The following is a 15,192-nucleotide window of genomic DNA, read 5'->3' as shown; positions in this document are numbered from 1 at the left end:
CTGGAACACACAGCGGTGGAGGCAGGGGTACACGGTCCCGGGGCATATACTCTGAGTGGAAGGAAGTGACTGGAAGCTTTTTATAATGTTAAGATAAACAACAAATCAGTCCCAAAGCAAATAATATTTGGCTGCTGGTTGCGCTTTCTTAAACGATTCTGAATCTCTTATGAAATGTTTCACATTCCGCAACTGTTCACATGAACATTGCTTTGAATCAGTTTAAGTTTGTGATGTGTAATGATGAATTATTAGTTGATAATTTTTATTCAAATATCTAAGTTTTCCTAATGCAAAGCAGGGAGCACAGTGCTAAACAGAAATTTTACGGTCTTTGTCAATCATCTTAAGATCTTTCCTACGTTAAAAAAAACATCCTTTGGATAATTTCTCTTCCTGGGCCTCAAGTTTGCTTGTGCCTGCACTGGGGGTTCGTACTGGGCGTTCTGTGCATGCTGAGCGTCCCTGCATGTTCCTTCGGGGACCTCCAAAACGTGGGCAGGAATACCCCCACTGGAATAGAAAAGCCATTCCAGTGAATCATAGAAAATGTTTGAGATTTGCAGGACCACAATTATGTAAGAAGTGATATACTGATAGGGATCCATGCGGTAGTTTTATATCGTGTGTTTACTCAAAAATGTAACATATTAGAAATGAACAGATGGTCACACTGAACTGTTGACGGTGTATAAAAAGGAAGTGAAAAGTATCTACCTGTGTTAGTTCTGGGAAAGTGACATTTCCCAGTTTTGTTTATTTGCCTTCCATTTAAAATTTCTTTACCAAAGCATTTAATTTCTTTAACAGAGGTGTTCGTTAAAAATGTCATCTGCTCGTTATAACAGGTAATCAAAATAAAAACCTAGATGAGTACAAAGACTAAAATATCACGACCATTACCCCCATCCTAGATGTGATCAGTGTTAACGTGTTGGCGTTTATCCCTCTAAAACTGTCAGGAGGTGCTTTTTAAAAATAAAGATCATCAGGCTGTATCCCCTAGCCCAGGTGCATATTGCCTCATATCTTGTGGGGTTGGTGACCGGGAATTTTCTCCCTTCCTTCACTTCTTTCATAATGTTTTTAATTGAAAGTTATGCTTGAATATTGATATGTCCACGTCGTACAAGAGTCGGGAATAAACTGAACGAAATAAGAAACTCCTTCAGGCCACCTTCACTCCTACGCTCCTCTATGATCAGAGATAACTTCTGTCAAAAGGGCACCCTGCCAGGCACCTGTAGGTGCTTTTACATGCAGAAAGATGTACATTTATAATTTTTTAAACACAAGTGGGGCATGTTGTGTATATATATTATGTTTTGTGATTTGCATTTCCACTTAATGATGTATTGATAAGGTTTTTCTATATTCTATATAATCGTATGCCTATGAGGTCTCTGGTGGTCTGTTTTGTTTGCTTTTAAAAAAAATTTTTTTTTAATCTTTATTTTTGAGAGAGAGAGAGCACGAGCAGGGGAGGAACAGAGCGAGAAGGAGACACAAAGTCTGAAGCAGGCTCCAGGCTCTGAGCCATCAGCACATTTATTTATTTATTTCTCAAGGTATTTAACATGCAGTGTAGTTTTGGCTTCAGGAGTAAAACCCAGTGATTCATCACTTACATGTAACACCCAGTGCTCATCCCAACAAGTGCCCTCCTCAATGCCCATCACCCGTTTACCCCACTCCCCACCCTCATCAACCCTCAGTTCTTTGTGTTTAAGAGTCTCTTATGGTTTGCCTCCCTTTCTGTTTTTATCTTAATTTTCCTTCCCTTCCCCCACGATCATCTGTTAAGTTTCTCAAATTCCACATATGAGTAAAATCATACGATAGGTCTTTTTCTGACTGACTTCTTTCGCTTAATATAATACCCTCCAGTTCCATCCATGTTGTTGCAAATAGCGAGATTTCATTCTTTTTCATCACCAAGTAGTATTCCAGTGTGTGTGTGTGTGTGTGTGTGTGTGTGTGTGTACGTACGTGTACACACACACATATACTACATCTTCTTAATCCGTTCATAAGTTGATGGACATTTGGGCTCGTTCTGTGATTTGGGTATTGTTAATAGCACTGCTATAAATATTGGGGTGCACGTGCCCCTTCGAATCAGCATTTTTGTAAGTGCAGAGCCTGACACACGGGGCTCTACCTCACGTACTGTAAGATCATGACCTGAGCCAAAATCAAGAGTTGGATGCTTAACCTACTGAGCCACCCAGGCGCTGCTGTTCTTTGTATCTTTTTGAATTTTGTTTCTTGCATAATAGAAAGGCTTTCTGAACTCAAGGTTCAGACAGGTACTTTTATAATTAAATACTGGGAAAATGATTAAATTCTGTTGTCCCAAAGACATTTCTAGAATTTTGTCTTTACTCATTTGGAATACTACCTGTATCATAAGGTTAATTCTCAAAGATATGTGGTTCTGTTGCTGAACTTGAACTCATTTCTGGCCCATCCAGCTAATTTGTCTACTGCCAGTATCACACTTTTAAATGACCTTAGCTTTATAAAAATTTTGCTGTTTAACCAGGAACATTCCTCCTCAGCAATATTTCTTTTGCACTGTATTACAAAATATTACACAAATTCCTCTTGATATTTTGATAGTGATTATCCTGAAGTTTAGATTAATTTACGGGTAGTTTTGCAGTATTGCCTTTTAATCTAGAAATCTACTGTACCTCTGTATTAATTTAGATCTTATACAGCCTTCAGTCTCAAGGTCTGTGGTTATCTGCCCGAAGGCATTACACATTTCTGTTGATTCTTTTTAAAAAAATTTTTAAATGTTTATTTATTTTTGAGAGAGCACGAGCAGGGGAGGGGCAGAGAGAGAGAGAGGGAGACACAGAATCTGAAGCAGGCCTCAGGCTCTGAGCCATCAGTACAGAGACTGATGCAGGGCTCTAACTTTTGAACCGGCAGATCATGACTGGAGTTAGAGTTGGACACTTCAACTGAGCCACCCAGGTGCCCCTCTTTTGTGTTGATGTTTGAAGATTTTATTGATTCTTGAAGACTGTTTGTTGCTGTGGTGATTGGACTTTGTAATTGTTTGTTGCTCACGTATAGGCAGGTTTTTGATTTTTTATATGTCACTCTTTTAGTTCTAGAACTGTACCAAAATCTGTTCATTCTGATAGTGTGTCAGTTGATTCTCTTGACGTTCTACAGCAGCTGTGTCTGATACAAATGTGAGCCATAGATGCAAACCACATATGTGATTTAAAAATTTCTGGTAGTCATATTGAAAAAGTAAAAACAAACAGGCGAAGCTTATCTTAACAATACACTTTAATATGTCCAAAATATTATAATTTCAACATGTAATCAATATTTAAAAATTGGCAAAAAAATTTTACTTTTGTATTAAGTCTTCAGAATTGAGCATTTTATACTTACAGCATGATGCGTTTGGGACGAACCACATTTCAAGTGCCCGGTACCCACAGTGGTTGGTGGCTACTCCATTGGACAGTGCACAGTCAGGTTGCTTGCAAATAATTTTGTGTGTGCGTTTACGAGTCTGTCATGGTTTGCCTCCCTTTCTGTTTCTTTCTTATTTTTCCCTCCCTTCCCCCACGATCATCTGTTAAGTTTCTCAAATTCCACATATGAGTAAAATCATATGATAGGTCTTTTTCTGACTTATTTCGCCCCGCCCCCCGCCCCCCGCCTTGCCTTAACACTTTTGCTCGGAGCACCTGTAGTTCATTGGTGATGTTGGTGATATCCATAGGGGTGTTCTCCTAATGTTTGACCACCGTGGATTTCTGATTAGATGGACGTTAGAATCCAAAGAGGTTACTTTTCTTTTCTAGCTTGTAAGAATTCTTCAAATTAAAAAAAATTTTTTTTTTAACTTTTATTCATTTTTGAGAGACAGAGCGTGAGTGGGGGAGGGGGACAGAGAGAGCGAGAGAGAGAGAATCTGAAGCAAGCCCCAGGTTCTGAGCTGCCAGCACAGAGCCCAATGCAGGGCTCGAACTCGCTAACTGTGAGATCATGACCTGAGCCCAAGTTGGATGCGGAACTGACTGAGCCACCCAGGCGCCCCAAATTTGTAAGAATTCTTAATGGGTTTTACATTTAATTTTAAAAATTGGCGAGATTATCTTTTCCTCCGTCTTTTTACAGTGAGTAACAAGCATACTTCATTTTATTGTGCTGTGTTTTACTGTGCTTTGCAGATACAGCAGTTTTTATTGTTTGTTTGTTTTAGGGTTTGTGGCAACCTTGCATTGAGCAAGTCTTTCAGCACCATTTTTGCAGCCACGTTTGCTCACTTTGTGTCTCTGTGTCACCTTTTGATAATTCTCACAAGTCTTCAAACTTTTTCATTAATGTATTTGTCATGGTGATAATGCGATCAGAGATTACAGCTAGCAGAAAGCTCAGATGATGGTTAGCATTTTTTAGTAATAAAGTATTTTTTAATTAAGGTATATATGTTGGTTTTCTTAGACATAATGGTATTGCACACTTCATCCACTACAGTATAGTGTAAACATAACTCTTTTTTTTAAAATTTTTTTTAACGTTTATTTATTTTTGAGACAGAGAGAGACAGAGCATGAACAGGGGAGGGACAGAGAGAGAGGGAGACACAGAATCCGAAACAGGCTCCAGGCTCTGAGCTGTCAGCACAGAGCCCGACGCGGGGCTCGAACTCACAGACCGTGAGATCATGACCTGAGCCGAAGTCGGACGCTTAACTGACTGAGCCACCCAGGCGCCCCTGTAAACATAACTCTTCTATGCCGTGGAAAACCAAAAACTTCATTTGATTCACTTCACCACAATACTAGTCGGAACCAAACCTGCAGTATCTCTGAAGTGTGCCTGCCTACAAATTAACAGACTTCTAAAATGATGAACAATTCTTGCATTTCAGAGACAAAACTTTCATGATCATGCTGCATTTGTTCTTTTAACGAATTTTTGTGTAAGATTTCATCTGCTTTTGTTTGATTGAGTCTGTCTGTAAACCTCTCTTTTCATTTCTCCCTCTTGTTTTAAACACTGTCATTGTCCAGTTTCTGTAGCAGGGAGATTTTTCTGGTCTTGTCACATGAGTTGTGTACATATGACTCTTATTGTGTACTTCGGAGCTGCTTATGTAACATGGGAATTGTCTGTGCTGGGAGGGCTTGGTGGACTTATTTGTGACGTTAGGACTGGATTTGGTTTTTAGGGCTAGCTCTTGGACTCCGTTTTCTGCTCTTCTAAGATTGTTTGTTCATTCAGGCTTTTGTCTTTGGCCAATTTTGGTATTTTGTATCTTCCTAGGTATTTTAGCATTTTGCTTAGGTTTTCAAATCTGTTGGTATAAAGTTGCACCTGAAGTTTTCTTATAATTTTGTAGATGTTTTGATATGTAAAGAAAATCTCGAAAGACCTAAGAAGTTCAGCACTGGTTATCTCTGGGAAGTAAAAGTAGGTTATAGGAGCGGGGAATGATGGTCTTAAAGAATTTTATATCATTGGGCAATATGAGACTTTTCACGTACCACATTTGTTTTACTTTAATAACTGAAAAGAGTGTTTCTTCAAAGTTTGAAATATGAAAAAGTGTACAATATCATACAGAAGTACGCATTTCCATCTCACTAGTCCCAGCACTTCTTAACTATGTGTTTTTTTTCTCAAGCTGGCCTCTGGACGGTCTTCACACTGGGCGGTGTGGGCAGCAAAGCAGCTGCCACTCCAGAACTTTCTTCTCCTCTGGCCAACCAGAGTCTCCTGCTTCTGCTGGTGCTGGCCAACCTGACCGACGCTGCAGATACACCAAACCCCTACAGACAGGCCATTATGTCCTTTAAGAATACGCAAGGTTTGTGGTACTTTGTTCTCTGAGTATTCTTTCTAATGACAAATGAGGGTTTTGCTTACCCATGTTACATTTTATAGTTGTGGAGATGAATATTTGTATATTTTCATATTGGTTAAAGATGAGAAAGAGTTAGATTTTTCTGTCTGTATTCTTAGGAAGGTCAAATAAATCTTAGGTAGAAGCTGTAGTTCTTTAGAGCCACTTAAAACTATTTTTTTTTTTTTTTTTGGTCCAGAAATAACCAAGCCGAGCAATATGCTTCATTTAGATCCTCCTGTCCCACCTGTTAGGGATAGGAATTAACCTGGAAAACTCTGAGTGATAGATTGTTTGAAGGTTTTCATTTAAAGTCTGTATTCCAGTTAGAGTTTTATAAAACTAAAAATTAGAGCTTAATAAACTTCTTCTGGAAAGATGCAGACCCCTTTGTAGGGTTATGCGGTGTCTGTTACCATCTCTTAACTCTGCTGTGGTAGCACAAAAAGCAGGCATAGATAATAAGGAAGTGAGCATCGCTGGTTTCTATTAAAACTTTATTTCCAAAATAGGTGGTGAGCTTGCCTGTGGTCTGTAACTTGCCCCGTAGAGCATGGGTAGATAGTTCCGTGTTGAAAGAGTAATCTCCAATCAAAAGATTACACTCTGTAAGCCAGGTTAATACAGTAGCTAGATTTTCAAGATGTATTGGACATTAGTATAATTAACATGGGTAAGAAGTGAAATTATTGGATGGGAACATTTTTAAAGCTTCTGACATGCTTTGCCATGTTCCTTTCCAGAGTTCTAATACACATTTCTTCTTTTTCTCTTAAGTTTATTTATTTATTTTGAGAGAGAGAAAGAGAGTGGAGAGAGAGAATCCCAAGCAGGCTCCATGCTGACAGCACGAAGCCTGACACGGGGCTCGATCTCATGAACCTGTGAGATCATGACCTGAGCCGAAATCAAGAATCAGAGGCTTAACCAACTGAGCCATCCAGGCTCCTCTAATACACGTTTCTTAATAGACAGTATATGAGTGTGCCAGTTGGGTGTACCTTTGCCAACTCTGGTATTACTGTTTGTAGGGGGAAATAATGATAGGTAACCTCTAACAATTTGATAGATAAAATGTGAAAAGTCATGTATCTGATAGTACTTTTCTGTTCCCATTATTATTACATTGTGGCTTACTGGTTAAGAAAACAAGTTTTGCAAAGCAGATGAACATATTGGTTGGGGGGGGGGCGGGGGGAGAAAAAAGAGAGAGGGAAACAAATCATAAGAGATTCTTAAAGATAGAGAACAAACTGAGGGTTGATGGAGGAAGGTCGGTGGGGGGATAGGCCAGATGGGTCCCAGGCATTAAGGAGGGCATATGTAAATGATGAATCACAGAATTCTACTCCTGAAGCCACTATTGCTTAAATAAATAAAATAAATTTAAAAAATAATTAAACAAAAATCTGAAAAGAAAACAAAAGCAAGCAAGTTTTGGAGTCAAGCAGACAGAGTTTATGCCACACTGTGTCACTTCAGAGCTGTGAAGCTTCTCACAGTTTGCTTAACCTCAAGCCTCCCTGGCTTTGTCTTTAAAATGGGAATAATGTCCCCTAATATTTGTATAAGCACCAAGCAAGGTAAGGTTTTAAAATGATTAGCTCAGTTTTTGCAACATAGCCAGATACTCAGTTTATAGTATATATTGTCACTTTTTTTTTTTATTATTATTTTTTTTTAACGTTTATTTATTTTTGAGACAGAGAGAGACACAGCATGAACGGGGGAGGGGCAGAGAGAGAGGGAGACAGAATCGGAAGCAAGCTCCAGGCTCTGAGCCATCAGTGCAGAGCCCGACGCGGGGCTCGAACTCGCGGACCGCGAGATCGTGACCTGAGCTGAAGTCGGACGCTCAACCGACTGAGCCACCCAGGCGCCCCCATATTGTCACTTTTGATGCTGAGGCCAGATGTTGCTATTGAAGGTTGAACCTTTCTGGGGTAGCCATCTTTTTTGGTGGACAGTTGGGTGCAGGGATTCTGAGCAATGACTTTAGGGTTAAACTGCCTTGGGTTCATATCCCAGTTTTTATTCTTTTTCTTTTTTTTTTCTTTTTAATTTTTTTTACATTTATTTATTTTTCAGAAACAGAGTGAGACAAAGCGTGAGTGGGAGGGGGGGGGGAGAGAGAGAAGGAGACACAGAATCTGAAGCAGGCTCCAGGCTCCAAGCAAGCGGTCAGCACAAACTCCAACCCACAAACTGTGAGATCATGACCTGTGCCGAAGTCGGATGCTCAGCTGACTGAGCCACCGAGCCTCCCCTCTTTTTTAATGATTTAAGTTTATTTATTTGTTCTGAGAGAGAGAAAGAGAGAGGGGGAAATAGAGAATCCCAAGCAGGCTCTATGCCACCCGCGTAGAGCCCGACATGGGGCTCATACCCACGAACCACGAGATCATGACCTGAGCTGAAATCAAGAGTCAGAAGCTTAACCGACTGAGCCACCCAAGTGCCCCCAGTTTTTATTCTTTGAATACCAGTGTCTTTAATCTGTAAAGCAGGGGTTATAATTTCTACCTCACAGAGTTTTTATAAAAATTAAGTATTTATCATAGTACAGGGTCATTCTATTATTGCTGTAATTATAAGAAGCAGGATAATGCAGTGGTGACAACAGAGGGTGATCCGTGTTTTACTTGGGGCTGCTCTAGGAAAAGTTCATCTCCCCAGGCCTCTATTACATCCTTTGTGAAGTTGGTCAGAATAATGACATGATCCTTGTATGCATTAAATAAGGGATAATACATGTAAATCTGTAAATAATAGCTAGGTCATAGCACTTATTAGCTAGTAATATATAAATGTTATGGATACACACACATCACACATACTCCATTTGCAGTCAGGTGTAAATCAGCCTGGCAAACATGTTACTTTGCTTCATTGTAGAGAGTCATAGTGTGTCTAGAATCTTCCTCCATTGAGTGTTCTGTAGATGCTGTAGTCATTTGCATACTCATAGATGATATGCAACGCTTCCTTTTGCCATCCTTTGCAAAAACAAGTCACACAAAACAGTGATTTTCATAGCTGACCAAAATACAGTGTTAGGATTGGAAAACTAACCCATATGCTAAATGTGGGAGGAAAAGTGAGGGCACTTTGTAATAAAGTTACAGACACTTTTTAGATAATTCTCACAACGTACAGGTTAGAAAGGAGGCTCCGGGGCGCCTGGGTGGCGCAGTCGGTTAAGCGTCCGACTTCAGCTCAGGTCACGATCTCACGGTCCGTGAGTTCGAGCCCCGCGTCGGGCTCTGGGCTGATGGCTCAGAGCCTGGAGCCTGCTTCCGACTCTGTGTCTCCCTCTCTCTCTGCCCCTCCCCCGTTCATGCTCTGTCTCTCTCTGTCTCAAAAATAAATAAACGTTAAAAAAAAAAAAAAAAAAAAAAAAAGAAAGGAGGCTCCAAGAGGTACGGGACTGTGCTATCAAAGTTGTGTTGGTACACCTTTCTTTTCCGTAAGAGTGAAGCTTGTGGAGATTCTAACGCAGGAATTTAAAAATTTTTACTTTTATTTATTTTTTGTGTCTTTAAAAAACATCTTGGTTCTTTCCAAGATATTATTAAAATAATCACCTTGTTGTGCTGTCATGTTCCAGTGTTCTTATCTGATAGGATCATACTTTTCTCTAAGTCAGTTGACCCGTCTCTACCTCCTTTTTGACTTGCTAACTTTGCTGGCTTCGGTGTTTAAGCAAGAGTCCAGCGCATGTAGGAAGGGGGCTCTGCTCTCTCAGTTTACAGAATCAGGAATTTTCCCACATGGGCTGGGATTTATGGCTTTCATCATGCTAGTGATTCTAAAAAAAGATCTACAGGGGCGCCTGGGTGGCTCAGTCAGTTAAGCGTCCAACTCTTGGTTTCAGCCCAGGTCATGATCTCACGGTTCATGGGTTTCGAGTCCCACGTAGGGCTTTGTGGTGAGAGTGTGGAGCCTGCTTGGGATTTGCTCTCCTCTCTCTGCCCCTCATCTGCTCACGTGTGTGCACTCACACGCTCTCTCGCTCTCTCTTTCTCAAAATAAATAAATAAACTTGAAAAAAAGGATTTACAAAATCACGTACATGTTCTGATAGTTGTCTGAGGTTCAGTATATTCTAAGAAGCTAGTGCTGAACTTGCTGATAGTACTTTAAAACTGGCTAGGGGAACCTGGCTGGTGGAGCCCACAGCTCTTGATCTTGGGTCCTGTGTTCAAGCCCCATGTTGGGCGTACTATTTGCTTAATAAATAAATTTAAAAAAAACAATTAAAAAATAAAAGTAATTAAATTATGTGTTGCTATCCTAGCTGTTTTTTTCATAAATGGATTAGTGACATTGGTGAGTACTTGAGCCGTAGTTATTCATTGGAAAAAGATTAGCTTGAAGTCCTTTTTTCTTTTTAGCCCTTACAAGAGGATTTTCTGTTTTATATAGAAACTTTTATATTCTTTGTCTTGGTATTCTTTATTTAGGACTGGTGGTCATTTAATTTTGGTAACAGAACATTTCAGATGTCATGGTTAAATTGTATTTATTAAAGGGCCTTTGGGCTGGGCCCGTAGCTCTGTTTATTTAAGCTTATGTTCTTATAGCCAGTTTAATTTAGCTATATTAATACAAAAATAGTAAATGAAGTCAAAGTATGTGACTTAGTTGTTTTTTTTTTATATTTGGCTTGTTAAAATATAAACTGTCACTCTGTTAAGTGGTATTTGCACATGTATTTATAATCATTCGAAGGCTGTGGTTTGGATAGTACAGAGAAATAAACTGTCCCAGTTTTTCCCCACCCTGGTGAGAACATTTCAGTCCTATTCTCTTAGCAAATTTCAATTACGCAGTGATGTTACCAACCATAGTCACCATGCTTTAATTAGTTCTTTAAATACAATTTAAAATAGAAATAGAAATTTTGAACCTGAAATGTGGCAACATACAAAATTAATGGGAATCAAATTGTGTACATTGACCGTGCTTTTATTAGTTATATAAGGCATGGTCCAGAAAATACCAGCGTAATATTCCAATAATTTTGTGATTTCTATATTCCAGATAGCAGTCCTTTCCCCTCGTCAATTCCACACGCTTTCCAGATTAACTTCAACAGTTTGTACACAGCTCTGTGTGAACAGCAGACGTCCGACCAAGCAACTCTCCTCTTGTACACATTGCTGCATCAGAATAGTAACGTTAGAACATACATGTTGGCTCGCACAGACATGGAAAATCTTGTAAGTATCACGCTACCCTCGTCATCCTTTTTGTATTGTATAATCTTTTGAAGAGCAGATTCTTTTCCCAGGAGGGTAGATACGTTTGCCTCATTGCAAAGCTGAGGGTTGACAGGTTGACGGGGAGCTGCCAGCAGACACAGGCGGGGGTAGGAGTTTTACGGTGTAGGAGACAGTGCACGTGGCAGTGTGCTCACAGCGCCCGAGGACCCCACAGCGCAACCAGCTTCTCTGAACTTCAGGCCTTCACAGCTGCCCGTTGCCCAGGATCCAGCCCCATCAAGTCTTCCAAGAAGCACCGCCTCCCATTCTCAAGACATTTGTACCCTGGTGGTTCTTTCCAATGCTAAGTGTCCACCTACCGAGGTCATGTAGCTAGTCCTGTTTGCAGCAAGTTCCTGGTGGACATGGCTAGGATCCGGATTGGTTTCCCACGTGTCCTGACCCTTCATGAGGCTTAGACTTGAGGTCTGCCTGAACTCAATTCCTAGAGGGATAGAGTTTAAAGTACCTGTGCCAGAGAGCACTGAAATGTGGCTGCAGAACTCCTGTAGTGAATCAGTGATTTCTGTTTGTAACTAACGTGTAAACAAAAATGCTTCCATGACTGGACAAGTAAACCTTATCTCACCAAGGTGTTAATATTATATTTGAAATGCATACTATAGAGATACCTGTGGGCTATTTATTCATTAATAAAGTTGTGAACATTCCTGCAAGAGCCAGCAGCTTGCTGGTGGCAACAGGAACGTTCCCCCTGTACCAGTTTTTACAAGTTGGTAACAGGAGTCACCAGGGATTTGGTGGCCATTTTTTCAGAGTTAACGTGAAAATACTGCAGAACATGGAATATTAGAATTCATTTGAAGAGTATGTTCTGTGTCAAAGTGACGGTAAAGACCAAACACATGATGAACAGACCTGTCTGCACACCCACCGTATGTGGAAAACATTGGTTATTTTACATAGTAAAATTGGATGTAACAGTGTTCTGCTCATGGGAGTAAAAACTTGGAGCGAAGGCCTGTTTACTGATGGGTGAGTGGGAATAAGCGGAGACAATTCTGAGCATGATGTATCCTAAGTGAAATGATGGCAACAAGCAGAAAGCCCATGACACCATCTGTTCTAGAAAGTTCATGGTAAGGATGTTAGTACATAAGAATACTCACCTGTATATGATGACATAACACCAGTAAAAACTTAAAAGGTTTTGTTTTGGGTTTTTTTGGAGTGGGGGTGGAGGGTTATATATTTACTTTTGTTTTTAATTTCTTGTATAGATTATTTTGATAATGTCTCAACTGATGTCCTTACCTGTCCTTTGCCTTTCGTCAATAATATTTATTGAGGCTATGATTAGAAAATGTGTTATTGGTAGGAAATTTACTGTGCTGATTTGATTTTGTTGTTAACCGTTCTTTTATTCTACAATCTTTCCTATGAAGAAGATAGTGTTTGACACATTAGTGTTTCTAAGAATACCTTACTGTGTATAAGCTCCTGCTAGGCTGGAGGCAGATCTCCCTGTACTCAGTGCCACATGTTGGCCCAGATGGTGTCTGCAGACCCAGTCTTTATGTGGTGGCAGGGTGAAGGTTTTCTCTCCTGCTATCTGAGCTGTATACACGGAGAAAGTACTTTCAGTCATAAGCTGGTTTGTGTGGTTTTCTTTTTCCTTTAAAGAAACCTATAGCTATGAAACAGTATATAATAAAAGCATAAAGGTTGAAAACATTGGTCTCCTAATAAAGTAGTTGGAATAGTAAATTAAAATTTTTTATTTGACAGGTTTTACCAATTCTTGAGATTCTGTATCATGTTGAAGAAAGAAATTCACACCATGTGTACATGGCCCTTATAATATTGCTGATCCTTACAGAAGATGATGGCTTTAATAGATCTATTCACGAAGTGGTAAGTTATTACTTAAGGGTGTCAGAGTTACAGAATAGGCATGTCCCTCCACATGATTTCCTGCGGCTTTAGCATTTCTTCCTTCTTTTCCTTCTGGTAGATGTTTCCACAAGAACCTCAGAAATCGTCTTTTTTCAGATTTATGAAGTGCTTTTTTTATGAATGACTATTAGCCTGTTAAAAATTCTCAAAATTGGGGCATGTGGGTGGCTCAGTTGGGCATCTGACTTTGGCTCAGGCCATGATCTTGTGGTTTGTGGGGTCCAGCCCCACACTGGGCTCCGTGCTGACAGCTCAGAGCCTGGAGCCTGCTTTGGATTCCGTGTCTCTCCCTCTCTCTGTCCCCCCACCCCCAGCTTGCAATCTGTCTTTCTCTCTCTCAAAAAAAAATAAATAAACATTAAAAACAAAAATTAAGGGGCTCCTGGGTAGCTCAGTAGGTTAAGCGTCCGACTTCAGCTCAGGTCATTATCTCAAAATTTGTGGGTTCAAGCCCCATGGCAGGCTCTTTGTTGACAGCTCAGAGCTTGGAACCTGTTTCAGATTCTGTGTCTCCTTCTCTCGCTGCCCCTCCCCCACTTGTGCTTTGTGTCTGTCTCTATGTGTGTGTGTCTCTTTCTTTCAAAAATAAATATTTAAAAAATTTATTTTAATTCTCAAAATGGTTTCTTGGGACGCCTGTGTGGCTCAGTTGGTTAAGTGTCCGACTCTCGATTTCAGCTCAGGTCATGATTTCACGATCCATGGTATTGAGCCCTGCATCAGGCTCTGCACTGACAGTGTGTAGCCTGCTTGGGATCCTCTCTCTCCCTTTTTCTCTCTGCCCCTCCTCTGGTCGTGTTCTCTCTCCCTCAAAATAAACATTTGAGGGAGAAAAAATTCTCAAAACAGTTTCTTTAGTAATTGAAGTCAATGTTTTTGCTGTCACTGAGTTCGTTTTTCCTCTTGTTTCATTTCCCGTTTTTAGTTGTGACAGAAATTGTCAAACAGGTCAGCCCCTTGTATACACAGTAAGTGAAAGAATAGGGATCAGTCAGAGAAAGACAAATATCATATGACTTCACTCATATGAGGACTTTAAGAGACAAAACAAATGAACATAAGGGAAGGGAAACAAAAATAATATAAAAACAGGGAGGGGAACAAAACACAAGAGACTCTTAAATATGGAGAACAAACAGGGTTACCGGAGTTGTGGGAGGGGGGATGGGGTAAGTGGCACTAAGGAATCTCCTCCTGAAATCCTTGTTGCACTATATGCTAACTAATTTGGATGTAAATTAAAAAAAAGAAAAAGAAAAAAAGAATAAGGAACAAAAAGAAGACTGAGAAATTGTTTCATATTAAAAAAAAATTTTTTTAATGTTCGTTTATTCTTGAGGGAGAGAGAGACAGTGTGAGTGGGGGGAAGGACAGAGAGATAGAGGGAGACACAGAATCCGAAGCAGGCTCCAGGCTCTGAGCTGTGAGCACAGAGCCCGACGTGGGGCTCGAACCCACGAACCACGAGATCATGACCTGAGCCAAAGTCCGAGGCTTAACCCACTGAGCCATCCAGGTGCCCTGTTTGTTTTTTTAAAGATTGTGTTTTTAAATAATCTCTGCACCCAACATGGGGCTCGAACTCCCAACCCTGAGATCGGGAGTCACATGCTCCACCGACTGAGCCACGCAGGTGCCCCAATGATACTTCCTTTGAAAAAATTGGGTTTGGGGGGGCACCTGGGTGGCTCAGTCTGTTAAACGTCCAACTTTGTCTCAGATCATGATCTCACGGTTTGTGGGTTTGAGCCCCGCGTTGAGCTCTGCACTGATAGCACAGAGTCTGCTTCAGATCCTCTGTCTTCTTCTCTCTCTGCCCTTGCATGCTTGCTCTCTCTCTCTCTCTCTCTCTCCCCCCCCCTCCCTCTCACAAATAAACATTTAAAAAAATAAAATTTTTTTTTGTCTTATTACTGAGTTGTAAATTTTCTTTATATATTCTGAATCACATGGATTTTTTTCTAGTCTGTTAATGTAGTTTATTATACTGATTAAGTTTTGAATATTAAATCAATCTTACATTCCTTGGATAAACTTGGCCATAATATATTCTCTGTTTTTATATATAGTGTATTTGGTTAAAATTTGAGCTCTGATTATTTGTGTCTTTCAAGGAATTTATACATT

General features: G+C 40.1%; 1 protein-coding gene across 4 annotated transcripts in view; it reads left to right on the top strand.

Annotated features, from left to right (window-relative positions):
* DYM (dymeclin) overlaps nucleotides 1–15,192 on the top strand; it is a 350,855-nt gene that overhangs the window by 136,927 nt on the left and 198,736 nt on the right. For all 4 annotated transcript variants that reach the window (XM_019464089.2, XM_053902680.1, XM_019464093.2 and 1 more), the window contains 3 exons: nucleotides 5,666–5,848; nucleotides 10,928–11,106; nucleotides 12,898–13,023. In XM_019464089.2, the coding sequence (XP_019319634.1) occupies nucleotides 5,666–5,848; nucleotides 10,928–11,106; nucleotides 12,898–13,023 (488 nt within the window). The remainder of the gene's footprint in view (nucleotides 1–5,665; nucleotides 5,849–10,927; nucleotides 11,107–12,897; nucleotides 13,024–15,192) is intronic.

This window comes from Panthera pardus, unplaced genomic scaffold, assembly GCF_024362965.1.
Source record: "Panthera pardus isolate Hobbes unplaced genomic scaffold, ASM2436296v1 HiC_scaffold_15, whole genome shotgun sequence".
NCBI classification, from domain to species: Eukaryota; Metazoa; Chordata; class Mammalia; order Carnivora; family Felidae; genus Panthera; species Panthera pardus.
The sequence above is the reverse complement of the archived record's forward strand: the minus strand, read 5'-3'. Positions and strand labels throughout refer to the sequence as shown.